Genomic DNA, 17,753 nt, shown 5'->3' with positions numbered 1-17,753 from the left:
TGCCGTAGTAACTTTGAATGGTCACTAAATGAACTGTTGTAAATTGAGGACTACCTATAGTTGATTGTGCCCCACTTGGACACTTTTTTTGAAAGGTGCTGAAGTCATGGTTCTGCCGAAGGGCCCCGGGGACCCCAGTGTGATACAGAGCCCATCAAACGGCCAGTCTGATTGTTGTTGCGAAATGGCTGGAAGTTTATTGATTTCTCTCTCGGGTTTTTATCTTTGTAAGCAGCCCGGAGTCACCGCGAATGCTCTTAATAAACTAAAGATAAAATAAAGAATCATTTGTTGAAGTGCAACCTTGGGTCAATCCAAGAAATAAAATGGACCAGTCACATGTCCCCAAATGCTTGTTGATGATTGTTGTGCTTTACCAGAAACTGGGTTAGGGAGGGATATATTTTTCTTGTGGGTCTAATGAAAAAAATTAAAATCCCATTTTCAGTAAAGTGCCTAGTTTCTTTAACAACGTTCAAAATTAATTCAATCCCTTCTATCTTTAATGGCAACTTTAATTTCATTGACGTTTAAAAAGAATATCTAAATTGTAGAGTAGGATGCTTCGGTCAATGAATTCATACTGCTGGAAGGGAGGGGAGAGGCTATAATGGAGGGAGAAAAAACAGGGGCCTAGTTTTTCTCCCCAAATTGTACTAAAATGAGTGTGTTGTCAGCTGCCTGCACGTTGTGATGGCTGTATTGAAATAAACTATTGGATCCCAATAAATGTATTAATTACCACTGCTTTGTCACATTTCCTTGGAATGGGGCATGTATATAACTGTAACAGTTTGTTTTTTATTCTCTTTGGCTTACGTGTGATTTTAATACTGTATTTTCTTATTTCTTCCCCCTTTTTTCCTCTGTCCCTTCCCCTCCCGCTCTTAACCTTCTGCCTTCTCTCTCTTTTTTGCATGCTACCCGGATCGACAGATGAAATTAGTGGGGACGGTAATATGTGGTTCCATTTTTTTTTTAAAAAAAAACACCAATTTGTGTGTGATGAGTGTACCACTTGCAACCTCAATAACCCATTTGCCACTTTTGTTGTTTGTAATGAAGGCACAGCCTTATGTTTATTCATATTAGACACATTCAGCTATGCCAGTCATACAATTTGACAACATGGTGTGTGCTTCCTTCAAAAAAGAGAGAGAGAGAGAGAGAGAGAGAGAGAGACGAAGGAAGAGAAGGGAAAGGAAGGCAGTTGAAAATGTATAGCTTAGAGACCTTTCTCCCTTTTTAAATATCTGGTGTAAGTTAATTTTTTGTCATCACTTCATATGGTGTATGGCTACAGATAGTCTTCGATTTGCAACCACAATCGAGCCCAAAATTTCTGTTGCTAAGCAAGTCAGTTGTTAAGTGAGCTTTGCCCCATTTTACGACTTTTCTCGCCATAGTTGTTAAGTGAATTAAGTTAGTAACGGGGTTGTTAAGTGAATCTGGCTTCCCCCATTGACTTTGCTTGTCAGAAGGTCGTATAGGGGGATCACATGACCCCGGGGACACAGCAACCATCATAAATTTGAATTCAGTTGCCGAGTGTCCAAATTTTGACCTCATGTCCACAGGAATGCTGCAACAGTCATAAATGTGAAAAATGGCCATAAGTCACTTGTTTCAGTGCCCTTAAAACTTTGAGCGGTCACTAACTTGTGGACTACCTATACTGTTTTAACTCACATGATAGAGAGAGAGAGAAAAAAAATAAGCTATACTACAATATCCAGAGCAGGGATGTCCAACGTTGTCAATGGCAAAATTTGTAGCCTTCATGTCCCAGAATTCCACCGCCAGCCGTGGCTGTGGAATTCTGGGAATTGAAGTCCACATGCCTTAACGTTGCCAAGTTTGGACACCCATAATCCAGAGGATAAAGAAGAAATTAAATGCCCAACTGTCAGTATGGTTTGGCTCTAGAACAGGGGTGTCGAACTTGATTTCATTGAGGGCCAGGGTGGGTGTGGCCAGGGTGGGCAGGGCCATCTCGATGTCACTTGTGTCGGGGGTGCCTGTGGTGGCCCGAGTGCTCTCCCAGCGAAAACTGGCTTCCGAGCTCCATTTTCGGATGGGGTGGCCTCTTGGAATCCTCTGCCAGCAAAAATGAAGGTCGGGAGGGCAGCCCTCCCAAGCTCTGTGTTCACTGGCAGAGGCACTGTGGGCTGGTCCTTGGATATTTCCAGGGCGGCCCGCTGGCCAGATCTTAGCACTCTGCGAGCCGCATCTGGGCTCCGGCCCTTGAATGACACCCCTGCTCTAGAATAGGCCTCTTTCCCCACCCCGTTAATAAATAAATAAATATCGCACTTGTTTTTTTGAATTGAATCAGCTCTAGTGGATTTGTATGGGTGGCTTCTGAGATTTGTTCTGAGCATTTTGGTTCTCTGTTGCCTTTGCTGGTCTGGCTTAAATTGGGAGAAACTGATCAGAGATAGTCCTTGATTTATGACCCTTTGTTCAGCCACCGGAGTTGAATGAATGGTACAGATACTAGTCTCCAGCAGCAGTCACAATATCGAAATTTGGCTTGGCTTGACAGTCTATCTCAGTCAGAACATCCGAAATACTAGCTGGCACTATGTATCCAAAGGTGAAGATACTTCCTTAACTCTGATTTCCTCTCCTGACCCTGATCTGCCTTAAACTCTATAATTAGTAGGTTTTTAAAGCTTTGGCAATAAAGATCAAACATGGCCATTTGTCTCAAATTTGATTCTTGACTCTTGACGAATGTAACTTTTATGTACACTGAGAGCATTTGCACCAAGACAAATTTCTTGTGTGTCCAATCACACTTGGCCAATAAATAATTCTGTTCTGTTCTGTTCTGTTCTGTTCTATTCTATTCTATTCTATTCTATTCTATTCTATTCTATTCTATTCTATTCTATTCTATTCTACTCTACTCTACTCTACTCTACTCTACTCTACTCTACTCTACTCTACTCTACTCTACTCTACTCTACTCTACTCTACTCTACTAGCATCTTTGGACACTTCCTTGTTATAAAAGAGTTTTATACGAAACATTAAACAAACGAAATCAAGGAGGGGGAGGTAAATCAGTAGTGCCTCCTTCCCTCCCACTTAGAGCATTAGCATTTTCGTTAAAGTCTGTGAGCTTCTTTTTCATTCCTCAAGTGCTCAACATTGGAACATTTGCAACTTTTGAAGTGTTGATGCTCTAGGCAACGTTTCGATGAAGTCTCATTCATCATCTTCAGGCTTGTGTCTTCCGCTCTGTGCTTCTCAGAGTGATGTGAGCTTGCAGCTGCTTCTTCCTTTTAACTGCTAGTGGGGGTGTGACTTGATTGGGTGGGGGCTTGGCTGTGTTCTGATTGGGTGGGGGTGTGTTCTCATTGGTATACAAAAAATCCAATGGCTCCCTAGGACACACCATCTACCAGAAGAAAACACATACAAACCGCTATCTACACGCACTTTCACACCACCACCCAGCACAGATCAATTCCGTAGCTGAGACACTCATCTCCAGAACAAAATGCTTAGCCGACGAACAACACCTAAAAACCGAACTACACACTCTCACCAACGTACTAACAGCCAATGGATTCCAAAGAAAGAAGATTACCCACTTAATCCAAAAAGAAACCCCAACCAAAATCCAAGACAGAGAACAAGAGAACGGCAAAGCCCTCCTCCCATATATAAAAGGCACTACAGACAAAATCAGCAAGATCCTCCAAAAACACATTAAAACAGCATTCTGCACAAACAGAAAAATATCCACCATCCTAAGAAACCCTAAAGACAAAATCGAGTTAGAAAACCAAGGAGTATACGAAATCCCGTGCACCGCCTGCCCCACCTGCCCCACCACTACATTGGACAAACTAACAGAAGAATAAGTGCACGCGTTGAAGAACATAAGAACTCAATCAAAAAGAAGAACCGACCTCTTCCTGGTCCAACACCTCAAAGCCACAGGACATGAGATTGACTTTAAAAATACCAGAACTATCGCCAAAACCGAACACTTCAACAACAGAATAATCAGAGAAGCCATAGAGATAGAAAAACGCCCACACAGCATGAATAAAAGAGATGACACCTCCCGCCTACCAGCCATTTGGAAACCCGCCCTCATGAACAGACGAGTACCTAACATGAAGAATGACACCAGATCCACACCCACCAGGGCCACACAAGATGCCACCACCACACTTCCACGTAAAAAGCAGACTCACACCCACACAGAAGATGAGACACGACCATGGACCAGAAGCCGCACTGCAGCTGCATCACTACCCACTTCAAACCCCTCCGAGCCATACATGAAGAGAACTGACCCTCACCATGAAGATGCGGCACGACCACGAACTCGAAGCCAAACAGCAAGATCACAGCTCACCAGCTCAAATCCCCCAGCAACTAAGACTAACCTGAGCACAACCAAGCCCCCACCTGAACAGAACACACCTCCAGCCAATCAGAACACGGCCAACCCCCAACCAATCAGAACACAGCCAAACCCCACCCAATGAGAACACCCCCCACCCAATCAGAACACAGCCAAGCCCCCACCCAATCAAGTCACACCCCCACTAGCAGTTAAAAGGAAGAAGCAGCTGCAAGCTCACATCACTCTGAGAAGCACAGAGCGGAAGACACAAGCCTGTAGATGATGAATGAGACTTCATCGAAACGTTGCCTAGATACTTCCAATCTTACGCGGGAGAAAACCCGAATAACCAAAGATCCACATACAAATACCCGAGAACCTCAGAAAACAAATATATATATATATATACATACATATACATACATATACATACATATACATACATACACATACATACACATACATACACACACACACATATATGCTTTATTAAATAAATTTATATACATACAATAAAATCAAAACATTCCATTTGTCGCAACGTGAGCAAATAGTGTTCACTCTAATTGACAGCTCTCTCATTGTATCAAATAATAATTCACTTATTTAGTTATAATACAATATTTCATTCTAATTATTTATCACAAATAAATTTACATATAATTTTACAAATTTCTATCATACCCTTTTATTTGATTTTTTTATTCCTTTCTTGTCTATCTTCCAATTGTACCATAGGTTCCAAATTTAATAGTATTCTGACTCCTCTTTGTTTCTGAGTTCCTTTGATAAACCTGGAGCATCTCTTAATCTGTTGAAAAAGCCTGCTTAAAATAAGTTACTCTATTTCTTTGTGGTTAAAATTGATTCTGCATTTCCCACGTGTGCTTGTTTTCTCAAAAGTGAAAGAGGAAAAAGTGAATAATAAACTCAATTTGACTGAGAGAATGCTGCCAAAAATTTAATAAGCCAAATAAATAACCATGGAACTAGGCAATGTTAATTGTAAACTGCCTGGACAATTCTTCTTTATAGCAGAGTACTGTATAGAGATGTGTAATTAAATTAAGTAAAATTTAAATAATTCAAAACTATTCTAGAGACAGAGACGGAGACAGATAAATTTTATTTTGCCAGGAAAAGTATCTATCATTTAACGATATAACGTTCTTACCTGGGAAGCCGACATGCTTTGTATTGTGTAGCATTTATTGTGCAAACAATCTTATTTGAGGATTCTCTTGCAAATATGAAATACAGGTAGTCCTCAACTTATGGCCACAATTGAACCCAAAATTACTGTTGCTAAGTGAGACATTTATCAAGTGAATTTTGCCCCCATATTACGACTTTTCTTGCCGCCTTTGTTAAGTTCGTCAGTGGAGTTCTTAAGTTAGTAATGCAGGGACCGTGAATGTGAAAAACGGTAATAAGTCCCTTGTTTTCAGTGTGAACGGTCACTAAACAAGCTGTTGTAAGCTGAGGACTACCTGTTTAGCCTTCAGTGCTTTGGCCATTGCATTCAGTATCAGGTTCTGGATCCTCTTCAAGGCCAGTGTCACATGAACCACATTGCCACAGCCTGTGTAGAAGGTGACTAGGGCTAGAGTGACTTCTCGGTCCAGGAAAGGTTGTAACTTTAAGATGGAACTGCAGGGATCCTCCTCTAAATCAGAAGTCAACTTGGCAACTTTCAGACTAGTGGACCTCCAGTCCCAGAATTCTGGGGGTGGAACTCCACAACTTTTAAAGTTACCAAGTTTGGGGACCCCTGCTCTAAATCAAACTTCATTATAAAAACAAACAAACCCTCAAGTATATCCAGACTCGCTCCTCCCTGTTGGACTTCCAAAGAATTGTGGAGATTTTTTAAGAGAAAGTTTGGGGAAACCAGGGATTAGTTTATTCTCATCAGACCCATGGATGTCTGTTATGATGGGCTTTGGATGGAGGTTTTTAACTTAATATACAGAATACAGAATAACAGAGTTCGAAGGAACCTTGGGAGTTCTTGAACCCTGGGCCCTATCTAACAAAATGAAATTCAAAGTAGGGAAAAGTAAAGTTCTATACTTAGGCAAGAAAAACCCAAAGGACACATATAGGTTGGGTGAAATAGCAGTAACTGTGAGAGGGATCTTGGAGTCTTAGTGGACAACCAGCTAAATATGAGCCAGCAGTGTACAGCAGCAGCCAAAAAAGCTAATGCAATCTTAAATTGCATTAACGGAGGGATACAATCAAGATCAAGTGAGGTACTAATACCACTCTATAAAGCCTTAGTAAGACCACACCTAGAGTACTAGATCCAGTTTTGGTCACCACACTATAAAAAAGAAGTTGAGACTCCTAAGCAACCAGGATGATTAGGGGACTGGAGGCTCAAACATATGAAGAACGGTTATAGGAATGGGCTTGGCTAGTTTAGGGAAGAGAAGGACCAGGGGAGACATGATAGCAGTCTTCCAATATTTGAGGCGCTGCCACGGAGAGAAGGGAGTCAAGCTATTTTCTAAAGCAGCTCTGGCCAGACAAGGAATAATGGATGGAAACTGAACAAGGAGAGATTTAACCTGGAAATAAGGAGAAACTCCATGCTCTGTACGCATGCACGCGCAATCCCCACCCACCCACCCCACCGCCCCCTTACCTGCACTGCACCTCACAGCTGATTTTCGGCCACTTTGAGGCCTTTTTCGGGCTCCCAGAGACTTGAGGAAGGCTTCTGCAGGCTTTGCAGGCCAAAAACTAGCCCTGTTTTGTCACTTCAGGTATTTTCGGAAAAACAGGAAGTGATGAAACAGGGCTAGTTTTCGGCCTGCATAGCCTGCAGAAGCTTTCCTCAAGCCTCTGGGAGGCCGAAAAAGGCCTCAAACCACCAAAAATCAGCTGTGAGGCACGCGCATGCTCAGTGAGGTAAGTTTGCTGCAGCTCGCGTGCCGGCATAAATGGATCTGTGTGCCACCTGTGTAGGATCTCCCGCTTGGGTGGGGGGTTGGATTAGATGACCTATAAGGTCCCTTCCAACTCTGTTAATCTGTTAATCCTCTGGTCCAACCCCTGCTCAGGCAGGAATCCCTATAGCATTTCAGACAAATGGTTGTCCAATCTTTTCTTAAAAACTTCCAGTGTTGGAGGATTCACAACTTCTGGAGGCAAGTTGTTCCACTGGTTAATTGCTTTGTCAGGAAATTTCTTCTTAGTTTTAGATGGCTTCTCTCCTGGATTAGTTTCCATGTATTCCATATATTGGGGAATGCAAGCCGCTATGAGTTTTCCTGAATGGAGTGGCAAAAGAATTTATGAAACCCAATTTATAAAACTTGGATGAGAAGCCAAACGTCTTCAAGGAAAAACCAGAAAGTCCAGTGGCCTCTTGGAAAAAGCATTTTTGGGACAACATATGACCTGGATGGCTGAGAATCTCTATAGACGCGGATGTGTAAAACTACATGCCAGGTTCATTGCAGACTGCTCTAATTTGTGAGCCTCAGCAGAACTTCTGTTTCGAAATGAGATTTCAACTCGCAAGAGGATAATGAAGAAAATGCAATCTTTGGGGAAATAGCGTGAAGTTGTACAAATGCCCTCTTTATGCAGAATAATAGAAATGAGAGACAATAGGGTTTAACTATCACACAGACTGAAGAAGTTAACAAACGAATGCCATTTCTGACTAAAACAATTAACCTTTTTTTGGAGATGACCTAAATTCTGCAGCATAGCCTGTTTTTTTTTCTTTTTCTTTTCTGGACTCTCCCATACTTCTTGAATTAATTCCAATAATTCAGCAAGGCTGTTGAAGAGGGTACTTTCCACTAGTTTTTCCCAGTTCAAGTATAGCAGTTTCTTGTTCTTTCTCCTTGGAATATTCTGCCCTTTATTTTTTAAAACTATCTAGGTGGGAATGGCTTGAGGAAATCTTACAAGTGAACAAAATCCTGTTCCTGGGGGGGAAGGCTTTATTTAAACTCAAATGCTACCAGGGTTTAGATGACAGGGAAGATAGATACTTTGGGTTTGAGCTAGCCATTCAGAGCAGAAACGAAATGACAGCTTTGGGTGTTTATGAATATTTAGCATATACATTTAAGATTTCTAACCGGAATGACTGTTATACACATAAAGCTAATCTCTTTGCATAATAAAAGCTACATCTTGATGAAAATATTGGGGATGCAGTAAGGATAGAATTAGACAATAATATTGTAATACTTAGAATTTGTTAAGGACAGACTTGTAATACATAGATTAACAGAATTAGAAGGGACCGTGTAGGCCATCTAGTCCAACCCCCACCCAAGCAGGAGACCAGACACCATTTCTGACAGATGGCAGTCCAGTCTATCCTTGAAAGCTTCCAGTGATGAAGCTCCCGCAACTTCTGAAGGCAACTTCTGTTCCATGGGTTGATTGTTCTCAGGGTCAGAAAATTTATCATTTCTAGGTTGATTCTCTCCTTGATCAGTTTTCATCCATTGTTCCTTGTCTGGTCTTTAAAGATGATCCGTTAATCGACTTGATCGATTAAATTTATATGGCTGTTCATGACTCTTGGTGGCCAACAGTACTTAACAAAGGAATAAAGCAATGTAATACAATTTTAAATAGCATAAATAGCAGCCGAGAAAGCAGCAATTAATAATCCTTCTTAACAGTTAATGGAATCAAGAAATGGGCTCGCCAGCATCATCAGGACCCCATACTCCAAACACAAATCTAAGTCTTCAAGGCCTTAAGAAAGACCAGCAGTGTCTCATCTCTTTTTTTTTATTTATAAAGAAGCCATAGAGAAAAAATAATATCACAACCATTGCTATTTTGGGCGCAAATATTCACGGTGCAGCTGTGTGTCAAGCTATGCCCCTGCAAACTCTCTCATCCATTGCTTTATTGTGAATTTTCTGCGTTAACGATTCAGACAGGATTACTCATGTTTTGACTGCTGGATCTAAATAATAGGACTGTCTCCTGATAATAAAGATGCGTTCAGTTTCTCTCTAGTCCCTGAAAAACAAACTTGGTTATGTAATGTAGGTGGTAATGAGGTCATCTTCGTGTCCCTCAGTTAACCTTGTCTGGAGTGAGGATTTTAAACATGGTGGCAGATGGAGATTTATATGGGTGAAAAGGTTGCAGGTTTTTAGATTTGGATAGAAAAGCAGTCTGTGTGTGTATGTACACACACACACACACACACACACACACACACACACACACACACACAGTGTCTTTTTGATTTGTTTTGTAATATGGTCATTTCCTTCAGATTCTCCAATTCTTTTCCTTTCAGAAACCGACGACTATGCAGAGATCATAGATGAAGAAGATACGTACACCATGCCTTCAAGTAAGTCATCCTTTTCACTTTGGACATCTGATAAGAGTCGGTAAACATAGTTGTAGATCTATTTAATCAAAAATATTTGGGATACATCCTTTTGGGCCTAGAGACTGGAAGAAAAAAATGGTTTAAGTGTTGTTGAAAAATTGACATGCCTCCACTGGCGTTATTATTATTGTTTTTTGAAATAGTAGACGTAGACACACAGACTCACATAAGCAACTGAGAGAGAGCATTTCTGATTGATGGCCAGATGGCAAACTGCTGGTAAGTTCAGGTACTGTGCTGTCTCACTCAAAAGAATAAACCACTTTTAGCTTTAGGATTATATGTGCTTCCCTCTCCAGCTTCTTATACTTCTATACATTAAGGAAAGGAAGGCGGCAGGGAACTCATTCTCAAAGTTTTCCTCTATCTAAACCCGTTCAGAGCGTGGTTTGGGTTGATGATTGAAAATGAGAAGCTGTTTGGTCTAGCAGTTAAGGCCCCAGCCTAGAAAGCTGGTGACTGTGAGTTCAAGTCCTGCTTTAACCATGAAAGCCACCTGAGTGACTTTGGTGCCAGGCCGCCTGACAGAGATTGTTGTTGTGGGGAAAATAGGAGGAGGAAGATGTGTTGGATATGTTTGCTGCTTTGGGTTGTTGGTATAAATAATAAAGGCGGGATACATATAAACAAACCAGTGGCAATAAGAACAAAACCCCAACTTCCAAAGTGCAGGTATAATGGAAAATCTCAGCTTGTTCTAAAGCAGTGGTCACCAACCGGTGGTCCGTGAGAAAATTTTGGTGGTCCGCAGGAAAATTATTTGCATTTTTTTATATTGCACTAAATCAGGGGTCCTCAAACTACGTCCCCTGGGCCGGATACGTGCAATGAATGTTTGTGTTGCTGCAGGGAGCCTCCCCCCTTTGGGGTCTTTTCGTGCAGGTCAGAGGGGGCAGAAATTCCGACTTGGGATCTGCTTCAGCCTCCTGGTGCAGGGCTTTGGGCAGAGGCTGGAGGGAGGGGGCACTGGTGGCGAAGACGGAGGGCCTCATTCCAGTGGGACTGCATCATGGCCTGGACCTGGCTGACCATCTCAGCCCACTCAGCCTCCAGGCGCCGGGACCTGGCCTTGCACTCCTGGAGGTCTTCCCTCTGCTTGGAAAGCCTATGCTCCTAGTCCTCAGTGAGGTGCTTCTGCTGAGCCTCCTTCTTGGCCAGATCCAATTGGAACTGAGCCAGCTGTTTTGCCAACTCTTTCTTGTGGGTGGCTGCCTAGCTCCAACAACTGCTTCCTGTTGGGGTCCTAAGGAGCCCGGGTGGGCAGGCAGGAGTGGCTGGGAGGGGAGGGGCGAGGAGAGGCCGGCGAGGCGCCCCTCAACGTGTGTGACATCAAGCTGGCCACGCCCATCCAGTCACATGATTGCCCACCCAGTCAGATTATATTAGTGGTCTGTGGGATTTAAAATTATGAATTTAGTGGTCCCTGAGGTCCGAAAGGTTGGTGACCCCTGTTTTAAAGCAGAGGCCTCCAACCTTGGCAACTTGAAGACCTGTGGACTTCAACTCCCAGAATTCCTCAGCCAGCTTTGCTAGCTGAGGAATTCTGGGAGTTGAAGTCCACAAGTCTTGCCAAGGTTGGAGATCCCTGTTCTGAAGGATGGAAGCACACATTATTATTATTATTTTTTAAAAGAGCATTCTTTTAGGGGAGAGGGAATGAATGACTTTTTTTTTTAATTGTTAGTCATTGTTATTGAAAAACAGGTCATAATAGCCTGATATGTAGTGGATAAATGTAACCACCTCATCCCAAAATGTTTTATAATATGCAAAGTAAATTTGGATGGCATCTGGGCCTCGACAGTGTTACGATGATGTCATAAATGTAGATCATGTATTTTGGGGGTATTTGCAGAAATTTCAAATACAATGTCTATGTGTGGGATGTTGAATACTGGGATTTTTTTTTCCAAATGTAATTTGCATTTTAAGAAGCATTTTCTAAGCTGGTGTTTGATTTTTCTCTTAATTGCACTGCAGAAAGCTATGGAATAGATGAAGGTAACAGGAGATCCTTTAATTATCTATCTGTTTACAATTTTTGGAGATACCTTTAAAAAAAAAAAAAGAAACTGTTGACTTTCTATTAATAAAGTGCTGGCTCAATTGTGTATTTTTAAGCCAACACATTTGATAGCTGTGGGATTATAAAAAAAAACTGCTTTGTTCAAATAAAAATGGATATATAGACTACAGAAGATGTTATATCTATTCTTAACTTTTTTTAAACTCATAATAAATCACTTCAACTTCTCCCTTTGGAAACAAGAAGGCATGTTTCCTACTATTTTATTTGAAATACGGAAATAAAAATAGACAATTCAGTTGGCAATAAATAATGCCTAATGATTTTAGGAATAAGCAGTTTACTAAAGAAAAATATATATATATATATAATAAAATATGTATGAAGTGTCAGCAGAATAAATTGCATAGGTATTTAGGGTAGGTCTTTTTCAGGCTTATTAAAACTTATTCTCGGCTGATTTCCTGATTAACAATTCAATATTTTGTATTTTTACTTGGCATTAAATCTCACTCTCCAATTGGGTTTATTTCCAGGAATATATGCATAGGATTAAAACCACAAGCCCCTAAAATACCATGTAATGGAGACCTCTTAAATATGCCATTTTAGCAGGAGCTAATCAAAATAACCTACCCCTTTTGCATGTCCTTCCATGTGAACCATTGGTCATAATTCAGTTAAGATGTTTTAATTACATTGCTTGCATTAATGTAACTAAACACACTGAAACTAATTCAGAACTGGACGTCTCATACCCGTTCCGGGATTTCCATTTGAATGGGTATTTAAGAGGGTTCCAATATAGAAATGGTACTTATATGGATTGCTTGTGGGCAAATTCAGGCATGATTTTCAAATGGGTAATCATTTGAAGCGACCTTCGATGGCATTTTGTCTTTTGTGGGGTATTTCATGGGGAAGCTATTTCATCATTGGATTTAAATTTAAATGGATTGTATTTTAATAGCCAGGGATTATGAGATTCAGAGGGAGCGGATTGAACTGGGACGCTGCATCGGCGAAGGGCAGTTTGGCGATGTTCACCAGGGAGTTTATGTCACTCCGGTAGGTATCTGTAATGTTTTCATGCTTTTTTCATAAGTAGAATTCGCTTCCTTCTAATTGTGTGTTACTATCCACTCTGTACACTCCTGTTTTTTTTAATTTTTTATGTCTTTTAATGACCCCTTAATCCCTTGCATCGGGGTGGAGTTGGGGCAACTGAATGAAGCTGAGTGTTTACTGGCTGGATGCCAGGGCAGAGTTCACAGCTGATATTTACTCATTGTGCCCAGAGAGAGAAATATCTGTCGCTACCTAGGATCGAACTCACAGCCTCCTGTTTGTGAGGCAAGAGCTCCGCCTCTAGGCCACTGCACCACCACTGTATACTCTTATGTTCTAGTGAAAATGCAAATATGTCAAGTTTTGAACTTTGTTAATTTATGTATGCAAAGAGTGTCCGCTAACCTTTTATCTTGATGGATTAACATTCTTTAAACTGCACACCCTCACGCATTCATATTTATCAAACTATAATACCGGCCAAGTGATGTAAAGAGTGTTGGAGAAGACAGAGTTCTTTATACCAGAGCTGTGTGTGTGGATGGTGTCCTTTGTCTAGTCCTTCATCTTGTTTCATTCTAGCAAACCTTCATACACACACACACACACACACACACACACACACACACACACACGTATGTATGTATGTATGTATGTATGTATGTATGTATGTATGGTATTCAGCTTTGTTCGGGTATTTTCCCGTGTCATTATAGTTGTGCTTTTAAAGTTGTAGCAATGTTTCGGCAGAATCTCATCTGCCATCATCAGGCTTCTGTATTGTGTTCATACGCTGCTACAACTTTAAAAGCACAACTATAATGATGTAGGAAAATACCCGAACAAAGCTGAATACCATACATATACCCGCGAAAATTGAAGAAAACACACACACACACACACACACACACACACACACACACACACTCACTCACTCACTTATTCATGTAGGGTCCTTGATGGTCTCTAAGCTTGGTTGCCAGCATTTCATTACCAAACCCCATTCCCTTCTAGCACTGATGACATTACTCATCTAGGTCATGAAACGTCTGCAAGAAGACTGTTCTGACCAAGGCTTCCGAGACCGTAATTAAGCACACGCTTAGTTAAAACAACTCTTGTTTTATTTCAACACTGGGAATTATGTTCATTCCCAGCCCGTAATGAGTCCCAAACAGTCCCTCGAGATAAGCACCCACCTTTCTCTCCTTTGAATTCCTGCCAACAACTAAAGTGCCAAATTAACTATTAAAAACCAACCAAAGTACAAAGTCCATACACAGCTTCAAGGTTTAATCTGAACAGAGCAAACGACATTGCTTCCTGCAAAGGTTTCTCTACCTTTGCATGTCCTTTATACCTTATGGGAGGGGCAATCACCTCCAAGCCTTACTCCCAAGTCGCCCCTTTTGTCTTAGCTGCTCTTGCCTTCTGGCAGCTCTGTGCACATGCGCACTGGGAACAGGCTCCCCTGGGTCCCCTGCCTCACTGCTGCCAGACTCCGGAGCCTCCAGAGTCAGCATCCTACTCCTAGATGGTCCTGGCCCCATCTCTGCATTGGACGCAGGATCCTCGTCCGAGTCCTCCCCAGACTCCCTGACTGGTCCCCTTTCATCCTCACTGTCCGATTCCGCTGCCATCTGCACAGACTGCTGGCAAACTACAACAAACACCACCTAGCTTAGAGAGCATCAAGGACACACAGTTCAACGCTGGACCACTAATATTCACTTTGATGGCATTTTCTTCACGCTCACTGGCTGTTTATGTGACTAGGTTATATAAGACTGGTTGCTTCATGTCTATGGAAAAAGCATCTTTTTTGAAAAAGCGCCTTTCGGACGATTGGTTGCTTAGAAGCTATTTTCATTCCTTGTTGCCTGTCATCTCATCTTGCTTGGTGTCAACCAATTTCAGCCTGCTGCTCTCATGCAAATATGGCTCGTCTTCTGGCGTTCCCTTCCCCTCTTTCTCAACACTGTGTCCCGCTGCTTTGTATAGCAAATGCCGCTAACCATGACTATGATCATGATGACTAAAATGTTAAATGAAGGCTAAACCCTTTCCTCACTTGACCCTGAAGCTCATTGTGCCATTCCGTGCACCTCAGCTCTTTCCTGAAGGAAAAAAAAAATAAACAGGATAAAGCAAAGAAGGAGCAGTGTGTAGGCGAATTCCAGTTCCTGGACTTTAGATGCACACTGGTGTTAAAGATATTTGGGAGGTGGGGGAAATCTTTTTGGTTTTAGTTTTCCAAAAATAATAAGTACGCATTGGAAGACACATGTACCAAGTCTTTGGTGGAGAGTTGTGTGGCAAAGTCACAAACCGTTGGCTTAAGTGGAACAATAAGAACTTAAGCTGGGAGATTAACTCATCACCTCTCTGATTATATCAAAGCCTAAATGCTCCGATAAACATGCCCAGCTGTTGTACGCAGTTGTTAAATCATGCCATGGTGGGGATGTGTGCGGAGGAGATGGTGTCCAAGGAGTAGGGAAACCTCATTTGGCCCAAGGGTTTAATTAGCTATTGGTAACGCGTGAACTTTTTAATGCAGAGAATGCGTCCTACCAGCTGCTTCTGATTTGAGCCTGCTGTGGGAGATGTTTGAACTTTTCAGCACAAGCTGCAGCTTCGAGTTCCTTCGCACAGACGCATGGATGCGTTGAGAGAAATTTGTTTGTCTTCCCATGTAGCGATTAGGTTTTAATTAGCTTCCTTCAATAGACGGTTGAAACCTTGGGGCTTTCAATAAAAAAAAAAAAAAGAGTTAGTTATGAAACTCTTGACAGTCAAAACGGGGGTCTTCAAAGAAACGTGAATACTGTACATTTTAGTGTAGTGCTCTAAATATTTGGCTTAGAGGATGAACAATAAGATTGGACTTAGACTAACTTTATTGTCACTTTGAATGTATACTAATCGGCATACATTAAAATTAAATTTCGTTGCATATGGCTCTTAAAAGATGTCCATTTAACTTTATACATGGTTTCTGCAATTTTAGAAGCGATAAGGGCTAAGCCATGTTTCACTGAATTCTGAAAATACCTTAGTGTCACAGGCAATCTACTTTTCTCTTTTAAAAGAATGGTATTATATGATGCTGGTTATACAGCTCAACGAAACAAGCTGCTCATGGGCAGATTAAAATTACCAGAGAAAAATTAGCGTGCAATGCACAATTGATCAGAGCAACTTTTTGGTATCTTTTCTGTGCAGTCTGAGACAAATCTGGTTAATTTAAGCTGAGGTTCATAGAATAATAATGAGAGCTGAATTCCTTCTTATATAACAAAAAGGCAAAGTTAATTTCTAAACAAACTCAAGCTATTGCTTAGAAACTTGAAATTGGCAATACAATTTTAGTATTAATGTCTTTTTATACTTTTGAAGAAATGAGTGTTAGCATTATGCAAATAGTCTTTGAAAAAACAGATATATCTAATAGAAAATAGAGAAGAAAAATTTAAAACCCCTTCCACAATATTAAATTAAAGTTAAACATTAATAGTTTGGTCAGGTTTTGTTAGGTATAACATTGATACCAAATATGGTTTGGGTGAATAAATATATAAAACTTAGATATCATGGTTTAAGTGCTTATCACTTTAAGCACAATGCAGCAGGCAATTAGCCGATTAAGGGTGCGGTTAGAAGTTACAATATAAGGAAGCACTAGAAGCTGGAAAGCTTACTGTCTGCTGGCTGTAACTGTGTGCTACTGTTACTGTGTGCTGCTGCGACTAACTGTGATTACTGACTGTGAGTGCCTGTGACTGAACTGTTATTGTTTGCTACTGTTTGCTGATTACTGCGTAATTCTACTGAATATCCAGCGTTTGTTTCTCTGGAGAGTGAAACCGGAGGAGGAGAAGATATCTTTATCGGCTGATAAAGATATTGCAAGGACTCTTAACTTGGACTGTAATAGTGAGTCTTACTGGATGGAAATACTGTGAATGACTTAATGGACTGAATGACAATGCTTAAACTCTAACTGGATTAAAAACTATTTAAACTACAAACAGTGTTTGTGTTCAGTGTGTGTATACTCTGGGGCCCTTCCACTCTCCTTTGGCTGCCTGGCTTGACTACTGCTGCAATACTCTTCTAGGGTTAATTCCAAAACCCTAACATTGGTTATGGGCCCAGCAGCATAGTCTAACTAACCAGGATATAGCAGAGAGAGTTGGTGTGAGTTGCACATTACTGTAAAAACAAACTGTTTTAATTAGTTTAAAATAGTCAAAATATCTGAAGAGCAATGGCACAAGTAAATTTGTCACAACTGTCCATGATATCCAGGCTGGATGGAACAAACTATGTTTCATGGTCAATGAAATGTAGTTTACTTCTACGTAAAGAAGGATTGTGGGACATTATAGCAAACCCACCAGATGTGAGTAGCTGGGATCCTGCTAATGATGATGATAAAGAAAAGTTACAAGACTTTAAACTGAAGAATGAGCAGGCTTTATGCATCATAGGACTGACTCTCTGTGATCAGCAGCTTGTCCATATTCGTGGAGAAGAAAATGCTGCAAACTGCTGGGAGAACCTCAGGAAGATTTATGTTCGGGACAGTGTAGGAGCACATATAAATCTTACACGGAAGCTTTTTCGAACGCATCTTCAGAGGAATGGAGATATGTTAGTTCATTTAAACTGTATGAAGAGCATTTTTCAAGATTTGCAAGAAAAAGAGCTTATATTTAATGAACTGCAACAAGTCTACATAATATTATCTTCATTAGATCAAAGCTATGATGACTATGTGACTTCGTTAGAGGTATTGCCAAAAGAAAGCCTCTCATTAACCGACATAACAGGCAGGCTACTAGAAGAAGCCAGAAGAAGGCGTGAGCGTGACGAGCTGAGAGAAGATAAGAAAG

At 41.0% G+C, this 17,753-nt stretch overlaps 1 protein-coding gene across 20 annotated transcripts in view; it reads left to right on the top strand.

Annotated features, from left to right (window-relative positions):
* The window catches only part of PTK2 (protein tyrosine kinase 2), a 216,056-nt gene that overhangs the window by 131,667 nt on the left and 66,636 nt on the right, over positions 1–17,753 (top strand). For 8 of the 20 annotated variants that reach the window (XM_087962246.1, XM_087962244.1, XM_087962247.1 and 5 more), the window contains 2 exons: positions 9,663–9,719; positions 12,758–12,855. In XM_087962246.1, the coding sequence (XP_087818372.1) occupies positions 9,663–9,719; positions 12,758–12,855 (155 nt within the window). Of the gene's footprint in view, positions 1–936; positions 955–9,662; positions 9,720–11,741; positions 11,763–12,757; positions 12,856–17,753 lie in introns of all 20 variants that reach the window. The other 12 variants (XM_087962235.1, XM_087962234.1, XM_087962230.1 and 9 more) reach the window with 3 other exon arrangements.

The sequence above is a fragment of the Notechis scutatus genome, chromosome 3 (assembly GCF_049901735.1).
Source record: "Notechis scutatus isolate UNSWTSFEM ecotype Mainland chromosome 3, rNotScu1.2, whole genome shotgun sequence".
NCBI classification, from domain to species: domain Eukaryota; kingdom Metazoa; phylum Chordata; class Lepidosauria; order Squamata; family Elapidae; genus Notechis; species Notechis scutatus.
Note: the sequence above shows the minus strand (reverse complement) of the source record. Positions and strands in the feature narration are given on the sequence as shown.